The 18,141-nt window shown below is 40.5% G+C and overlaps 2 protein-coding genes across 2 annotated transcripts in view; one reads left to right on the forward strand and one right to left on the reverse strand.

Annotated features, from left to right (window-relative positions):
- The first annotated feature begins 626 nt into the window (after positions 1-626).
- Positions 627-11,001, forward strand: ELMOD2 (ELMO domain containing 2). Its single transcript, XM_015861048.2, has 8 exons — positions 627-904; positions 1,108-1,136; positions 2,331-2,425; positions 3,181-3,310; positions 4,177-4,310; positions 4,874-4,942; positions 6,044-6,177; positions 6,885-11,001. The coding sequence occupies exons 1-8, from the start codon at positions 760-762 to the stop codon at positions 7,040-7,042; spliced, it is 894 nt and encodes a 297-aa protein (XP_015716534.1). The 5' UTR covers positions 627-759; the 3' UTR covers positions 7,043-11,001.
- Positions 11,002-14,517: 3,516 nt separating this feature from the next.
- Positions 14,518-18,141, reverse strand: part of TBC1D9 (TBC1 domain family member 9) — a 34,117-nt gene continuing 30,493 nt past the window's right edge. The window contains exons 19-21 of the mRNA XM_015861047.2: positions 17,951-18,025; positions 17,714-17,814; positions 14,518-16,758 (exon numbers count right to left, since the gene is read on the reverse strand). Coding sequence (XP_015716533.1) covers positions 16,033-16,758; positions 17,714-17,814; positions 17,951-18,025 — 902 coding nt within the window. The 3' untranslated portion in view covers positions 14,518-16,032. The remainder of the gene's footprint in view (positions 16,759-17,713; positions 17,815-17,950; positions 18,026-18,141) is intronic.

Raw genomic sequence — 18,141 nt, forward strand, 5'->3', positions numbered from 1 at the left:
TAACCACGTCCCTCAGTGCCACATTTCTTGAATACCTTTAAGGATGATGACTGCACCACCTCCCCGGGCAGGGCATCCCAGTGCCTGACCACTCTTTCTGATTAAGTTTTTCCTACTATCCAGCCTGAAGCTCCCACGGCACAATTTGAGGCCATCACCCCTCATCCTATCGTATTAGCTGAGAAAAGAGGCTGACACCCATTTCACCACAACCTCCTTTCAGGCAGTTGTAGAGCTATAAGGTCACCCCTGAGCCTCCAGGGCTGAACAAACAGGGCTGACACTGAACAATCCCAGCTTCCTCAGCTGCTCCCCACAGACTTGTGCTCCCGACCCTTTATAGCTCTGTTGCCCTTCTCTGGACACACTCCAGGCCCTCAATAAATTGTAGTGAGGGGCACGGCCCACACAAACACACATCTCCTTTCTGATCACATTTCCCTTCAGCTACAGCGAGGGGGGCACATCTCCAAGCACACGGCTTTGTACACACTTCGGCCAGCAGCCATTAAACACACGCAGTAAGACTCCAGGATGGCGGTGACGGGACCGTGGCCGCCCTCCCCTCCCAACCGCCTTCCCCCGTCAGCCCCGCAGCCGACACTTCCGTCCCCCCCTTCCCGGCATCACTTCCAGGTCAGGAAGGCGGCGGGCGGCTTCCGGCTGGAGGCTGCGGGGCGCCGAGCGCTGCCGGCCCGCGGGGCTGAGTGGGGCCGGCCGGCAGCTCCTTGGCTCGGAGGGGGCTCGGAGCGGGCCGAGATGTTGGTGCACTTGTGGGGGTTCCTGTACAGCAGCTACTTTCGGTTCTGGCTGAAGTGGCTGTGGCGGCTGCTGAGCGGGAAGTGCGAGCTGCAGCGCCTGCTCGACGGCGCCGAGGAGGGCGCGCGGAGGACGCTGGGCATAGGTAAAACGAAGGGGGGCGTCATGACATCACCGCATGGGTCCTGCGGGTTGGTGAGTGAGGTTGGTCGATACCTCTGGGTTTTAATATCGCCCTACCTGTGTCATCCAGAAATTACACCAAATAGTGCAACAACGCCCGTTATAAACTAATAAAACCAAACCAGTTCAATGCATGTGACTTTTCTTGTGTTGTTATTATTGCAGAACATTCACTGGGATCGTCGAAAAATAAGGTAATTATTGAAAATAATAAAGTTGTGAAAAACTGAGGTAATTATTTGTTATTGTTAACCTTATTTCAGAGGCAGATACCTGGAAATGCTTGTTGAGGGCAGAATAAATTGGAGAAGGAAGAGACGGAGGGAGAAGAGCGCTGTTCTGGGTTCTGCATGTGAGGATCAATCACATCATGGCCTTCAAAATAGCCCCATGTCCCTTCATGGCTCCTCAGCAGCACTCAGACAAGTCCTGGCACTGTGTTATTGGTCCTGGAGAAGGTCCCTTCTCCCTGGCACAGCTGTTTGCCATGTTGGCTTTGCAGAAACCAGAAATGAGACAGAGGCAGGTGATATAGACAGAGCAGTTGTGTGTTGCCTGTACGAGACTTTCTCTAATCACGGGGAAAAGTGCAAGTTTGCAGGTAGACTTTTAACTAACAAGCTCATACCGAGTGTTCCTTAGCAGTTAGATACTGTAGTACTACGCTCAACGCCCTCAAGTGTGTGTGTCTTCAATGGCACATAACATGGATGGGTCTTTGAGCATCTCTCAGTTCAGTTCTAAAGGATTTACCTCTTGCCTCACTGAGACAGAACGATATTGGTGTGAGTGTTAATTGTATTAAGAATGCATTGTGACCACGAGAAGTTCAAAAGAAGAAATAAAATAGCTGCCGAGTGACTTCACATGGGCAATGTATTTATTCTTAGCATTTTCCCTTTGTTCTAGAAGACCAGAATGGCAGAATTTTGAATTGAGTTCTGTTGTTTCAGCTCAGGATTCATACCTCAATTTCATTAGTGTGCTGTCTGTTAATTTTGAAGCATTATTTCCTTAGTGAAGTTTTGTCACTTTTGCTCCTTGATAGCTGCATTTTTTTAGATCGAGGTTAGGAAGATCATCTTTCAGTTCAGCATTTGAAGGCAAACAAGAACCTAAACTTGGGTGTTTTATTTTTTGTGGGTCACCTACAAATTATACACTTTTATTGAAATGAAATTTAATAATTAAACCAATTCTTGAAGATCTTGTATGTGATTTGAGCACATTTATCGTACATATTTTCAATTTATTGACTGTTCTCATAGTTTTTAAAGAATACTCGTGGCTCATTCAGAGGCTGAGAAGTAACAAGAGTAAAACAGATGATAGATTTCTGCATTAATTTCTGCTTTCCTCATGGGTCTTTTACTCTGTATATTTCTTAGGTTCTAAGAAACGCTCTAAATGCTGATGAAACTGAAATAGAGAAGTGTGTCAGAGATGTAATGAAAGAAAAGAAAATTGAAGAGAAGGATATCAGGTACGTTCAGAAGTCTGACGCGGGATCTTCAAGGCCAGTAATTCTGACTTCTTGACACATTCCTGCTGTTGCTTGGTCTAATGCAGTCACTGGACAGTTCAGCACAAGACTTTATGTAGGGTTTGAAAATAAGGTGTAGCTATGTCACGATCTGGAAAATAAATTGCAAAGTTTAATTTGATGTGGATTTGTGATAACCTCCTCCTTATCTCACAGGTCACTTGTGTTACTCCTTGCATTATCACAGAAGTTGTGACATGAATTTTGTAGTTGTTCAGATACGTTTGAGAGAATATAATGGTACCAGATTATAGTTTGCATTCCTCTGAAGAAGTAATTATGAATGATTGAGGGGAAAACCTGAACTAGAATTTTGACTTTTCAGAACGAAACTTTTCTTTGAAGTTGTAACATTTATGTCAAATCTTGGACTGAAGTTTACAAACAGCTCGGGAGTAGTTGAAGGTACAGTAGTCAGGATGATGCGTGGAGTTTTTGTGTTGTCAGAGCTTTAACTGAGGGGCATTACTTCATTCTTATAAGTGAAGAACACCTGACTGCGCAGCTAGTGGTTTTATAAGTAGAAATAGGATCCAAATAGCAGTACCAGAACGCTGAAGTACGAAATGTAAATGTAAAGCCTTTCCAGATTTTAACATTTAGGTTGTGCTTAAGACTTTTCTCAATGTTGTTCAAGCAAGAATTGATGACTATCTATGCCTCTTAATAACTTATGTTACTTGTTATTATTCCAGGTTTAAGACAAATCTGCATATGTCCTTACTGCAGATAACAGGTTATAAAAAACTTTACTTGGATGTGGAAAATCTGAGGAAGGTCACATATGATTCAGATAACAAAGAACACGAGGAACAGTTAATTCAGGTAAAAAAGACCAAACCACAAGCAAAAGCTGTACCTGTCCCCCACCATCAAGTTCAGCAGTTGTAATGAACTTGATTTAAAAGCAGCGTTATGAGCAGCTGCCCTAATGAAAGCTCTTTTCCACTTGCAAGCTTCTAAGCCATTATAGACTCATCAAAATAAAATGCCAGAGCAAAACGGGTAAACAAAAGTTGCCTGCTCTGGGATCATTTGCTGTAAAATCAGACAGAGCACCAACAGCAGACTCATTTTCCTAATGGGTCACTGAAGAATCCTAACTAAAAAGATGCGTAACTTCACCTACGCTCTATAAATTTCTCGGCTAACAGTTACTTAAAGAATCAACCCACTTGGTGATTTCTTATTACTGCATCAGCGTTGAAGAGGACAGTTCTGTCTTCCAGATTTCAATTATCAGTACAAATAATAGCATACAAATGATATAATTCTGTTTAAGGCTTTTTAATGTAACTGCTAGCATGCAAATACATTAGCATGTCATTTTCTTAGTAATTCATAAGGATTCAACTTCTCACAGAAGTCCCAAATTTGTGCGGTATGGTTAATTGCAAATTGATATTTCAGTATACTGCTGTCCTGTCGGAACATGGTAAGTTGTTTTTGGAAATGAAACAAGTCTTTGCTTCTGTGGTGTCTATGAAGGGAAACTAACACTTAAAGTTAAATGTAATCATTTTCATACCTGCTTGATTAAACTATTGGAGTACAACTCGTGATCGCCACTAACAGAAAGCAGTGTTCAGGCTGTATGTGTCCTGTGCCATGGTCAGTGGTCTCCAATGTGCTCTGAATTATGAGTTAGAATGCTTCAGAGCAATGTATAACATGGTAACATGTTTGTGCAGCTCTGGAATTTGCTGATGCCTCATGAAAATCTGAAGGCCAGAATCACGAAGCAGTGGTGTGACATTGGCTTCCAAGGCGATGACCCCAAAACAGACTTCAGAGGAATGGGCCTGCTGGGATTAGTGAATCTGCTGTAAGTAAAACAAACCACTGAAGTTCTGCTGTAATGAGTTTGCAGTATCTATGAGTTCGCACAAGTTGATTCTGTTTTCAATAACGACTGAATGAAAGCAATTAGAAATGGTGCTTATATACAGACAAAACCAGTATTTGAAAATAAGCCAGCAGTTCTAGCAGCTGTACTTCTTCAGACATCTCGTTGGCTGCAGATGAGGGGAGGGGAGAAACAAAGTTGCTGTAGACACCTTGGTTATGGCACCATTTGATTGGTTATGCCTTGAAAGTAATTTGCTGAAAGCTTTTTAAGTTTCTGAATCAATTACTGCAATGAAGAACACGTTTAATACCTTTGCTAAGTTAGTTGGGCTTAGCATCGGTTGTGTTGCTTTTTTAAACTGTATCAGCTCAGACTGAATATAAGTTAATTTTGTGACATCTCCTTGGTTTTTGTTTTGTGATGTTTTTAGTACAAAGCAGTGTTCAGCTCCAGGTTAAAAGCCACACACACTGATGTTGAACACGATCTTTTTAAGTACGAACTTAACAATAATGGAAGGTTTTGTTTCACACCGGCAGGTATTTTAGTAAGCATTACACCAATGAAGCTCGTCAGATCCTTTCTCATTCAAATCACCCAAAACTGGGGTAAGTCATAAGACTTTTTCATGCTATTTTTTGTGGAAGAGCATGTGAAGACTGTCAGGTAGTTTTTCTGAAAATGAAGAGGAAAATATTTGCGTTTTTTTTTCCATTTTAAGTAGAAGCCAAAGTAGAAAGGCTTGAGAAACTCACCACAAATCATCTTCATAACCAGAACTGTGTGCAGGTTTTTTTTTAGAACTGAAATGCTGCAAAATAGTGGCTCTGGTTAACACTCGGAATATCAGCTGTATTTTTTATAGCCTTAGGTTAGATGTAGATATGAATACCTATTTTTCACCTTCTTATTTATCCCATGTAGGGATGGTATAGATTCTCTCTAATCTTTTTTGCTGGACACTTGTTCTGTAATAAGTAAATACAAGTAGGTGTTTTGCTGCTGTTCAAGGGCTTTACTTCATTCTTGAATGCCATGTATTAAAATGTGTATATTTGAAAACAACTCAGGTACAGAAAAAAGATGGTAAGTCTGTCTGATGTTATTCAGTCCATCTGTCCCCCCAGTTAACACAATCACCTGCTAAAAATGGGAAACTTTCCTGACTTTGATTGTCAGGAATACTACTGTATGTCATTAGATCACTGAGCAGATTCCTGAGCCATTTACAGTAATGAGGTACACAAACACTTGTTTTAACAGTCCTTTAAAAACTTATGGTATGAAGCTTCCTAACCATGCAACAGGAAAGCAGATTTTTAATGTGGAGAATAAGTTGGGCTGGCCGTGCTATAGATACTGTACCAGCTTTTTTCATGCATGATTTTTAATACTTCAGGAGATGTAATAATTTCAAATGAGTCACCTGAATTATTAATTGGTCTTCCCATCTCCTCATTGCCTCACGGGGGCATTTTTGAAACTATTGTAGAGGAAATTACGTGTTTTTCAGTAGCTGACTTTTATGTGGATAGATGAAACAGGGAACTGAAAAAGGGCCTGTTGGTCAGAGTTAGTTTGTGAACAAGTATTATAGGAAAAACTGACTCTTACAGTTCTTGCAGTGCCATCTGTTTCTGGGGGAAACTCTTAAGTCCTTCAACACATGAGGTTAAAAAAAAAACAATGAACTGTGATTGCCATTGCAGATACTCTTATGCAATAGTTGGAATCAATCTGACTGAAATGGCATACAGTTTACTTAAGAATGGTGCTTTAAAGTCTCATCTGTACAACGTGGTCCCTGGATTGCCACAAATGGAACACTTCCATCAGTTTTACTGTAAGTATCTGTGGCTTTTTCAATACAGATTATTGGAAGTAGACCTGTAACAAAGACAATCTTAGGTTTGGTTGATTTATTTCTCAAGGGTGCTTCCACTTTTTTTCCTCATTGGCTGCAGCAAGATCAGGTATTGGAACCGCAACCAACAGTGAGTTGCCATGCTACAGAAATACGTGCCTGTAAGGGTGGCTAATATAAAGATGTTAACAAAGATGATGGTGGATAGTCAAAGGTTATTAGTAAAGGAAAACTCACCAATGTCGATGCCTTGACCGGAAAGCTGAAGCAGTCTCTGCTGGGGAGCAATCTCCAAGAGATGTTGCCTTAGTGTTGGTCAGCCCTTAAATGAGGTCTTAGAGGAGGTGGAGTCGAGGTCCACCCCTCTGGGAGCACAGCTAAATTACTCTCACCTGTGCTCCCACAGCTGACCCAACACTTGCCTCAGCTGATTAATCAGAGGTTCAAACTGTGATTTCCCATACACGTGCCTAAGGAATAAATTTCGGTGGCTTTCTATATCTGCAGTCTGAAAGTTCAGTATTTGCAGATTTTTCTGTATTTTTTACTCATTTCTTTCAGTGCCCTGGAGGTTGCAGTTAACAGGGACAAAGCACTCACTATTTTAAGGGGTTGTTGTAGGTCTAAGCTCAAGGCAGAAGTTTGCAGAGCTCGTTTGCGTAGATGTGTGTTTATTTTCTTCACAGGTTATCTGGTTTATGAGTTTGATAAGTTTTGGTTTGAAGAAGAACCAGAAAGCATTATGCACTTCAACCAGTACAGAGAAAAATTCCATGACAAGATTAAGGGCCTTCTTCTGGATTACGATGTGATATTAACCTTGCAGAATGCAAAGGAACCGTAACTCTTCTGCAGCACGTCAGGTTCTGCATCAAAGAGATTATGCATTTGGTTGCAAGTTTTGCAGGTTTCACTATGAACTGTATAACAGTAGAACTCTTTTGCATAAAAAAAGAAAAAAGCAAGCTACATTGGGTTAAGAAAGCTCGGACAATCAACCTCTGTTTACAGCTCTTATATGCTATTCTCCAAAGGACATTTTTGTGTGTGCGTTTATTTTGTAGTTTGGTTTGGTTTTGTTGTTAACCTGGATGTCTGAAGATCCTCCGGATCATTTGCTCTCAGTTTCTTTTATACTTCTTGGTGCAAGAACTTGAAGCAGATATTTATTCTGCGTGGTGTTTCTCATTAATAGGTTTATTCGATCATTGGATTTAGAGGTTTTTTTAGGTGAAGTTTCTAGTTTGGGGCTCTTTGTGTTCTCATTCTGTACCTGTAGTCTATTGATCATCCACTTGTCAGTGTTCTGTTTCTGCCATGAAGGGAATGCGTTCAGTAATTTGCAGTCTTGGAGAAGGGGCTTAATTGAGCAGCATACTGATGTACATGCTGCAAATTCCTTCTGGCTACGGGAAGTTTTCTCTTTGTGGATTCGTACCAGCAAATGTCTGTGCTTGGAAGTAGCTTCATTTGCAAACCAACAGAAAAAGAATCATAAATCTCTAGTGTGAGGATCAAGTCCTCTTTCTGAAAACATTCCTGCTGTGACAACTTCTCCATTCTTTCTGATCTAAGACGTTTGACTTTTTATTGCCAGGCCTTTCTTTTAGCAGATGATGGGGAATTGTGTTTGGGACGTACAAGGGAGTTAGAGAGTTCAGTCATTAATGGAAAATAAAACAAACCCCACAGATGCATCTTCTGTATCTATCCAGTGAAAATTAACTCCAGCTCTAATGAAAACATTTTCCATGCAAGGATGCAGCTGCAACACATTGCTTAACCTTGGCATCCTCAGACAATCTAATCAATAGGAGTTCATGTGTGTGTTTTGACAAATAGTTGCTTAAAAGCAGCTTTGAACAGATTTGGTGAAACCATCACTTCTTTTCCTAAAACCTATTACTAAACAAGTGCCTTCTGCTTTATTCAGTCAGTATTTTATCTTTATTCTGTAACCGGATCGTAGCCTTAGAATCTTGAGTTAATTGGGAAAAACTCTGTTGGCAAGTACCTAACTAGCACACTGGCACAAAAGTTTTGTGCTAACACAAGCTTTCATGGTTATTTTTTTAGTTTTTTAAATCATCTCAGGTAAATGAGTTAACAACTATGACTCATAATGATGACGCTCCTGAATAACACAGATTTGGAGCAGGAGAGGAAAGAGACAAACCCCTTCATGTAATGAGTAATTCTACACTACAGAAACACTACATTTATTATTATACTACATAATCTAACGTCTCCTTGGAGAGATTAAAAACCCATGTGGGCGAGGTCCTCAGCAGCCTGCTCTGGGTGACCCTGCTTAAAGCAAGTGGCATTTGGACCATGGGGTCTCCAGAGGTGCCTCCCCACTTCAGTAATTATGTGATTCTCTATGGTATAAATAGGGACTTCTTGCACTGCTCTCCATCCCTTAAACGTTTGTGATCTTTGTATTAGTGGGAAAGCTCCTGGTCCTAGATATGTACACACACAGGACGTAATGCAGTTCTGTCTTCTTTTTATGGTACTTTAGTTATTGATAATGGTTGAACAGTTCTTGAGTTTACCATGCATAGGGTGGAGAGAGGTACAGCTCACCTACATTAGACTGATACTATTCTACTAAAAAATAAAACTAAATATTGTTCATAGTTACGAGTATGTATGGCTATACCATGACTTGTAAGCAGAACAGCAGTTCTTTTGCTGCTCCCAGGTACTTGGAGTCTTGTAATTGCTGCCAGTGAGATTCTGTGGTGCCATTTCTCTCTGATCTCTGTGCAAATTGGACATTCCCAATGTCTGACAGAAGAAAGGAGCAGAAAGTGCACTTCCTTCAGTTAGAAAGTGAGTTGTCTACTATGCACTAGACCCAGCTTCTTTCATCTTAGTTGTCTTTAACGATTTTTGCTATTGCTCATAGATCTCATTTGCAAGTAAATGGGTGGCATCTTTTGCATTTCAGAAGTGGCCACAAGATTCCTGCTGCTGCTGCCAGACAAGGAGATCCCATCTTTTAATTTCATCTCCCACTTGTTAGACAGTGGCAGAGCTGTTACCGTCTCAGAAATGCCTCTCATCTATGGTAGAGTCTGCAACCTTTTATATCTTTTGTGGCAGTGGTAGCACACAGAGCCTACATGCTGATCTCTACAGCCTTGAACCTTGTATTCAAGCTCCTTGATCACTAGGAAACTGCTGTGTAACTACTGCCAAGGCATTTCAAGCCCTACCGTCATGGTTTAGTTTTCCTTTTGCTTAATGGAGACATCTTAGTCTAGAACGTACGTTGAGCTCTGTGAAATTAGTTTTTAATTACAGAATGTCAACCCATCACCAGATGTGCTATATCTGTACCATATACATGGGAATGCATTAGTTTGTACGTAGTATTTGTTTGAGTATTTGCTAGGCTTCACTACAGTTTCCCAGTAACTGGTTAGAACCCGCATGTATTTTGGTGTGATCAGGTACTCCAGTTCTTCTGAGAGTCACTGTGTGTAGAATAGTAGCAGCTCTCCCTGTTCTGCACTGGCGGTGGGCTAAGTGTATTGTGGTAGTGGTTAGAACATGGGGCAGGGGGAGGTATAACTGCAGTTAGGGGAGGGAAGAAGAGTGTTTAGAATGGTGTTTTACTAGTAAGTCAGTGTATTTTATACCAACTCTGCTACAGAATGACAATCCTAAGGCTATGGAAAATTCAAAATTGCCTTTATGCAAGTTGATATGATCAATTTGCTTTAACATCAGAACTTGTTGCTCAGAGCTTATTCTAAGAATCCTACAAGTTAAAACTTGGTAAATTCTCTTGCTGTTATTTATTAACTATCACGTGTTATCTTATTGGAACTCGTAAGTATTGTTAGTTTGCTAACATGCTGCATCTTCAAAGCATTCACTACAGCACGGCTGATACCTAACAGTCAGTTTAGGAAAAAAATAAGACTGAACACAGCGTGGCTCTCTAATTTGTTTTGTCCTTGTAGCAACTGTTTAGCAAACTTCCTCCCTTCCCCTTGTACAAGCACGTGCTTCAAACGCGGTACCGCACCATGAACAAAGTAATCTGGAGATGTGTAAAGATTGCTATAAATCAAGGTAGAAGCTCGTCTTTCATTCACTGAATACACGGCTTCACACATAACCAATATGATTGGAAAACATGATTTGAAGACAGTGCTACCTAAGAAACAAAAATGTTTTCAAACTGATGCTTCTGCCATCTGATAGTGCAGACAGTAGGATGTCCTGTCCTAAGAGGGCAGTATGAGAAGGGGCCAATGTAAGCACCAAGTAGTTCTGGATTTTTACTCATTGGGGTCAAACAAACAAATACCAAACCCCAAGCATTCGTTCCCTAGATTTTTCCATCCTAGTTTAAATAAACATTTAAGACCAAGAACGTTAGTTAGCCTTGTCTTAGGAATTACTGTGATGGAAAAGGTTTGTGGGAATTCAATAGTCACGATTATTGAAAATACAACTAGTGGGTTTTTTCGGTCATACCTGTTTGTTTTGTGTTGCTGTAGTGCTGTGGTGATCTATCTCGGGACTAATGTTTCCTGTGCCAGTCTGTATATTGTCTTTCACTTGGGAAGGGGGTGGTGGAGGTGGGGGGGGAAACACACCTGAGAGTGCTGCCGGGGGGCAGCTGCTCCTTATCACACTGTGCTTAGATAACTGCATACGGATAGAAATTTATGTTTACCACAGTATAAAAGCAATAATGTAAACTGTGATGTCTGTGTAATGGAAACTTATGTTTACAATGGTAGGAAATAAAGAACGAGTTATTAAAAATACTTGTCAATATTGGGGTGTTCCAGCCTGCTGTCATTGTTAGGAGACCAACAGTTTGTAGTTCATCACTCACTTATGTCTTTCCTAGCAGCTGTACAGCACAGTTGATAGAAGCAGTAGAGGCTGCAGAACATGGATACGTATGACAGCTGAAATGGCAAGAAACTGCTACAGCTTGAACAGCTGCCTCACCTACATTTTCTGGCTTTAAAATCAGCATCCCAGATCCAAATCTAGAAATAAACACCAAGATAAAGGAAGGAATTAGAGAGATTAAGATCCGACTGTGAGATCTACACAAAAAAGGTGATTATTTTTGACTCTCAAGATTGATCTTGTGCTACAGAGCAATGCTTACATGCAAGTCTGCTTGAAATCTTGCATCTGTTGTAACAGGAAATTGTAAAATGGGAAAGTCAGTTTGGCACATCTGATCAATTTTGGCCTATTGTGACACTTCCTCTCTCCCTCTCCACAAAGAAACATTTTATCTTAACTAAATACATGACTACAGTGGCGGACCAAACATTTGGTTGTAGAATAAGAGTAGCACAGGTAGGCTGCTATGCACCACCATCTGCTGCTGCCAGGTGGTTATTAGTGCTCCCTAACCATCACCAGCTATCTCCAGTATTGTTTGATCATTGATTGCTAAAACAAAGTAAACAAGAACGTAAATATGTTTATATATAAATAAACTATATCAGGGATGTTGTTTTAATGGCTAGGAAAAGCCGCCTTGTTGCTAAGAGAGATCAAAGCTCCATGAACAAACTGACAGCTGGAAGAACTCTGGGAAACTTCTCTGGAGAAACCCTAATTTATCTTGGTTGGTTTCCCTGCTCCCCAATATCTTTTATCACATAGTAATCTTCATGTAGGCTTCATTAAATAATTCACTTAGTTTTTCACTCGGCCTTTGCTTTTATTTCTGAATTTTGGAGACCAAATGCCCCTTTTAATGTACAAAAGTACTACTGTATAAGAATTTTAACCACTTCATCTCTCAGTCTTTTTTTCCCCTTTTTATTCAGAAGTATAGAACAGGCTCTGCACTCTTCCACTCTTGAGATGAACAAAACACTGACACAAGCTCGATAGGAGGAGAACCGATGAGCTTGTATTACACCAATGTAGCTACAGGTGCCTTTTTTGATCTGTCAGTGCTTCATTTAGACATACTATAGGCTTACTGTGCTTATGCCCTACCTTTAACTTGCTGCTTTAAGTATCTCAATGGAATTTAAACCCTTCAGTAACAGTTTGTTGTTTGTTTCTGTACCACACCCACTTGTCAAGGGACCCAATTAACCCAGGCTCAAAAAGTTGCTGAAAGTTACTAATCATGGAGAATCTGTGATAGGAAGGACACAAGCTTAGTGAGTACCCAGCATTAGGGCACAGCTTACCCAACACAAGTACCATCTCTTTGCTTGACCAAGACTATTTCCTTTCTCTCCCACAGCCCCCTTACACAGCATGCCACACACACACCCTGCTGGCTACTGCTATCTTCATCAGTGACACAGCATCTGGCAGCTAACATCCACTGTAACAGAAGTGCCAGCACCATTAATATCCAACCCCTGAAGGTGCTTTTCTCTTTAGAACTGTTAAAACATCTAGTTTTCAGTAGATTTAACACATGAGGAGTCCATCTGCTTGCCAGAAACACAGATCAAGTGAACCTGTATGAGCCCCAACAACCACTGCCCTTACCTCTAACACCCAGAATTCTTGAGGCATAAGAAGTTGTTATCAATAGGTACCATCTAACTTTCATACACTGTGAGCATCTGAGTAAGTTGAAGGACAGACTGGAAGAAAACCTGGTGGAAAAATGTTTCTTTGTATCTTCCCCTCCTCCTTTAAACAGAACTGCCTGAAGCAAAGTCCCACTCCTTCACAGCTCCACTGTCTGTCACTTGGCTGGCAGCATCCCCAACTCCACCAGGCTCCTTCCAAACCAGACAAGCAGCACATCAACATCCAGAAACAAATTTAAGTTCACAAGTGGAAGAAGGTCTTCTTCCTTTTTGTTCTTTTGGCTGTGAGACCAACAGACCTGACTCAACCCTACTGCTCACACACTCGAGAGTCTCTTATCTCAAAAAGTTATCAGTCAAGAGACTTGCTTACACAACATATCCAGATATAGAAAGACTTTGAATATGCACTCACGTTTTCTTGAAGGTCTTCACGTGACTGCATGCTGGTCAGCTGAACTTTAGTAACTTTCACCAACTTGCACCCAGGTCACAGCAGCTCTTGCCATCAAACAAGCACCTACCAGGCAGCCATGGGATGTGGCCCCATCAGGTGAGCAGCCTTCCCAAAATGCCTGGAGAACCCAGCTTCCTGGAACAAAGCAACTCTTACAGACGACTCGGTTCACACTCAAAAGCATCGCTGAGATGGTTGTGTTATTCAGAAAGGTAAGGAAGGCTACGCAGTAAGACAAACAGAAGTCACCCTGTAAATGGATACGGGGATAGGAGCGATCCTTGTGGATGCCTCCTCTTATCATAGGGAAGCCATTTTGCTGCTATGCTGCCAGTCCTGGTGGGTAGAGCACAACTGGCAAGCTCTTGTACTTCATGTACAATGAAATGTACTTCATCTGTAGTCCATACAGCTCTTGGGGTGTGCGGCAGATTGCTGTTATGCATCAATACAGTTTGACACAACAGACACTCATCAAAGTATTCTGGGGTTCTACATACTGAAAAAGGCTGAATACGTTTAAGGAAGTGCTGAAGACTTCTGTGGCAATGTACTGGCTGCCAGGCATTTATGATCAAGTGCCCTGTTCAGGCCTTAGCATGTGAAGTTAAAACATGAAGCCATGTTCTTCAAATGGTGATTACTGCTTCACATGAACATCATGATTTGATATGCACATAAACCAACTTGCATGTTTTTGTATACAGAACTACTGCTTTTTTGTACTGTTATACAGACTCTATAGAGATAAGACAGAACTCCAAATACTCTCAAAATTAATGCTAAAATGGCTTAGATAAGCATTTTGTGAGCAAAGTTATTAAAGCACTCAGAAATCAAGATGCTTTATATACACACAAATGGCAAGACAATAACTTTCAAAATAAATAATTATTTAGAGTGTAGACATATATATTATCTGTTCTATTACTGCCATGGTTGTGAGGCTGACGGCTTGTCCTGTGAAAAGCATTTTAATACTGACAGATGTAGAAGGATGCCTACCAAACTGTGGCTAAACACAGATGCTCTACAAAATACCTGGGGGTTGTGAAGAAGTATTAACAACCGCTGTCACCCAATGTGAGCCTAACATGGAAAGCATCCCATGAAATTGCACGGTGTGAGAGTCCTAATGTGGACTGCTTGCTTGTTGCGGATTGAATCAAACACATGCAAGTGTTTAAGGAACAGAAGTGGCCAAGGCTTTTCTCCTAAAACCCGGTGTTGTGGAATTAAATTCATTTATCTCTGTAATAAAATCCAATCGCCTACTTCCCCTCCAGCATGACTTAATATTAGAAATCAGATCTGTGCAGTGTATTTTATTTGTTTACATTTCCTATTTGTGGTTAAAAACCACTTTATCTGACAGTTTAAAGTCATTCTTTCAAAATAAAAAGAAAACACAACTTCTGCTATAAATTTGCAAGTTACATGGCTGCAATATACAGGAGTATAAAAAAATCAACAGTATTCTACAGAAGATATTCTCCAAACAGCAAATAAAGATTAGGCAAAGCATGATCCTGAACTGAACAAGAATCAACTAAATACATTTAAAAAAATCCTGAATATCTGTATAAAAGAAGTAAGGATTGAAAGTGCAGGTGCTCCAGTTTGCATTTTAACATATTCAGGAAGCTGATACAGGATACTATTCATTTTATATAAAGTGACAGTGTTCTCAGTAAGACTTAAACATTCAGTTACATTATCTTGCAGCTTTTTCATTACCTCTACTTTACACTGTTGTAAATGAAGACTTATGCAATACAGGTTTTTAACTTCTTAATCTAACAAGGATATAGTAAGTTGGTGGTAAAGGTTAGTTTTTAAAAGCTAAGCTAAATATGCTGTAGATCCAACTATATACGTTGTGTTCTGGTTTTTAAAATTTATTTCTAAAAACATCTCTCAATTTCTAAGGGACTCCACCAACCTGTTTTGGTACCTGCATACACCATCTCTGGAGCTTAATGGCAGCAAGGCTTCCAAGTCCACTTGCTAGAAGCAAAGCTCCAGGCAGGGTGACGATGGAGATTCTCCCTTGGTGGCCAAGGGCTGTCCCTCTGCTGGGTTTGGTCAAAATGGAGATGGCTGAACTGAGGCAAAGGCAAATGGACTCTGTGTTGTGTTAGAGCAGAAATCATCATACTTAACTGCATTTGCATGATGCGCCAGCTCAATTTGGGATGCCCTTTCTACTTTTGAGTATACCATTCTTGAGCAAAGGAAGTTAGGCCCCAGGCAGGCATCACTGAAGTGATCTTGTATGTATTTAGAAATGAAAATGAAGCCTACATTTAAAAACATGATCCTCTCTGGGAATAAAAAAAGAATTACATGCAATAAAGTTATCCTGCAGGGATAGTGCCTGGAACATAGCTTTACCCTGAAGGCCTATTCAGGTTGACAGCGTCCCTTTAAGTTTTAGTTACTCCCTCTTTTTTTTTTTTCCTTCAATATTTCCCCTCAAGAATCAGATCTCTGCATATGTGTCTTTTAAAAACGCACATAAATATTGGCGTTAAGTTTACATTTAGAAGAACTAATCTTTACCATTTAAAACTGACAGCAAGGTTAATAATACACACACTTCACTGACAACTGATATTTTTTTTTCCTGTATTTTGAATAAAATTTGCATTCGTGTAACATTTCCCACAGAAAGAGTGATTATACTTCAAGACAGTTAAGTATGCACCCCAACATTTTCATTTCACATTAGTGAAAACAATAATGCTTTGAAAATACCAAGGCCTGTGCCAGGTACTCATAAATACATAATAGAAAAAATAAAAAATAACACACTGCCTTTTATCCCGACATAGTAGAGATTTCATAGTCACTGGCCGAGGTGATTGGTTTACCCATCATCCTGACGTTTTTAGCATTAGTAATCCTAGCCATCATGGACACAGGCTTATCAAAGTACCTAACCAACGCCGGCTCAGTCAAAAGGGAGGCTAAAAACTGTTCAAAGGTGATGGCCCAGTCCCTGTCAATGCTAGTGCTTCTATGAAGAGAAGTGGTGTGGTTGCTCCGTACTAAAACAGTGTCTTCACCAATGTCCTCGCAGTGCAGCTTTTCTTCTTCATGTGAACCTGCACTCAGCACCGAGTAGGAGGACATCGAACTATCATCTTTTGTATCATCATCAGAAATAAGCATGGAAGAACAGGCTCCGTTGTCCCTGGGAGAAGAGTCTTCAAGTTTAATGTCTTCCATTTGCATGCCCAGGGTGCTCTCAGTGCAAATGGCCCCCTCGTCGTTGGTGACGAGGCTGCCTTGGAACGGCTTGTGCTGTTCAAGGGGGTACTGCTGGCCGTCTTTCTTCTGAAACAGCTCACTCTGAATAGTTTTGCTGCAATTGTTACTGCTGCTGTCTGTCTCTTTTGTGGGTTGTACGGAGAAGAGCTTACCAACTTCACCTATCTCCAAAAGCAGGCTCGTCACAGCAGCGGTAGCATGGTACAAATCTTGTTCGTTGGGGTCTTCACTGAACATGTTATACATTGTCTTGCACAGTTCGATGAACTGTCCCTACACACACAAAGAAGAACCATTACTGAGAGCAGGAAACAAATACAGCTGTCAAGATCTAGTAAATCCATTTAAAAGAAGTTTGGAATAGGGGGATGACAACAGGTTATGTGATTAAACTGAAATTGAAAATACTCTGGGTAGAGTCTAGAAAGCATTTTCAACTACTGACAGCCACATGTGGCTTCTCTCAAAGCTATTTAGAATATTCTAAACTACTGTGTGTTCCTTCCAACAGATAACAAATTTCTCTCCCTGCAGCCAGAAGAGGGTAACAGAGGGTGAGCAGCAGCATTCACTCTGATGCCTTTTCTTATTGGAATAATGCTCAGTGTAACTAACAGTCTGATAAAACCAGTGAGAGGTAATGAGAAATGAAAGAAGTGACCTTTGTGTTTTCTTAATTGGCAGCGGTAACTCAGCTGAATGCAAACCTTTCGAAGTTCAAAACAGACTAATAGGAAGGAGATTTGCTTAGAGCTACCCAAAGAATCACAGAATGACCCAGGTTGGAATGGACCTCAAGGATCATGTAGTTCCAACCTCCCTGCCTAGAAAGAAAGGAATACTGTTCTACAGTGAACTTTCCCTACAAACTTCCAAAGGAACAGCTGTTCCAGTATGTCTTTAACCTCCCTAGCTGCTATGGATTTGAGACTGAAAGTATAAATTAGAAAACACAAAACACCTCTCTCAGGTAATATTCAGCATCATATAACCCTCTGTCTACAAGCCTAAATAATATGTTATCATTCCTATATGTATGCATCTCACATTCTGGGAGCTGGATACGACTGTGTTGAAAACAACTAATTATTATATTCAGCCGACTGCTGTGTTGGTAAAAAAAAAATATATATATCTGCCTAAAAATAAAACTTTTACTCAGCATTAATCTATTGAATATTTTAAAATATGTTTAAAGTTCATGAGATGTAAATGTCAGCAGAAGTACCTGGTTCAGCTTGGGCAAATCCTTTGAGTTTTTGGCTTTGGATTTATTCTCTTGGCTCCACATTCTCAGGTAATTTCGATTCTCTTGTGAACTCTTCTTGCCTACCATCCACAAATTACCCAGAGATGCAAGAAAAGTCCACAAAGAAACAATAAATTAATATCTTTTTTCCATTTTCAAAAGGAGTATCTTATCAAGAAACTGAAGATGTAATTCAGAGGGAGACAACATGCATACCTTTGTCTGTTTTGAGACTCACTGTAACAAATCCATCATCTACTCCTTGTTTGTTCCTGCTGTCCAGACCAACAACTAGAAAATAGAAGGGCGGGGAAAGAGACCATTGTGTTTTACATCTAGAAACAGATTTCAGGGGTACCATACAAAATAAAGAAAATGTTCACTTTACTGAAAATGCAGAGAAAAAA

Source organism: Coturnix japonica, chromosome 4 (genome assembly GCF_001577835.2).
Source record: "Coturnix japonica isolate 7356 chromosome 4, Coturnix japonica 2.1, whole genome shotgun sequence".
Classification (NCBI taxonomy): domain Eukaryota; kingdom Metazoa; phylum Chordata; class Aves; order Galliformes; family Phasianidae; genus Coturnix; species Coturnix japonica.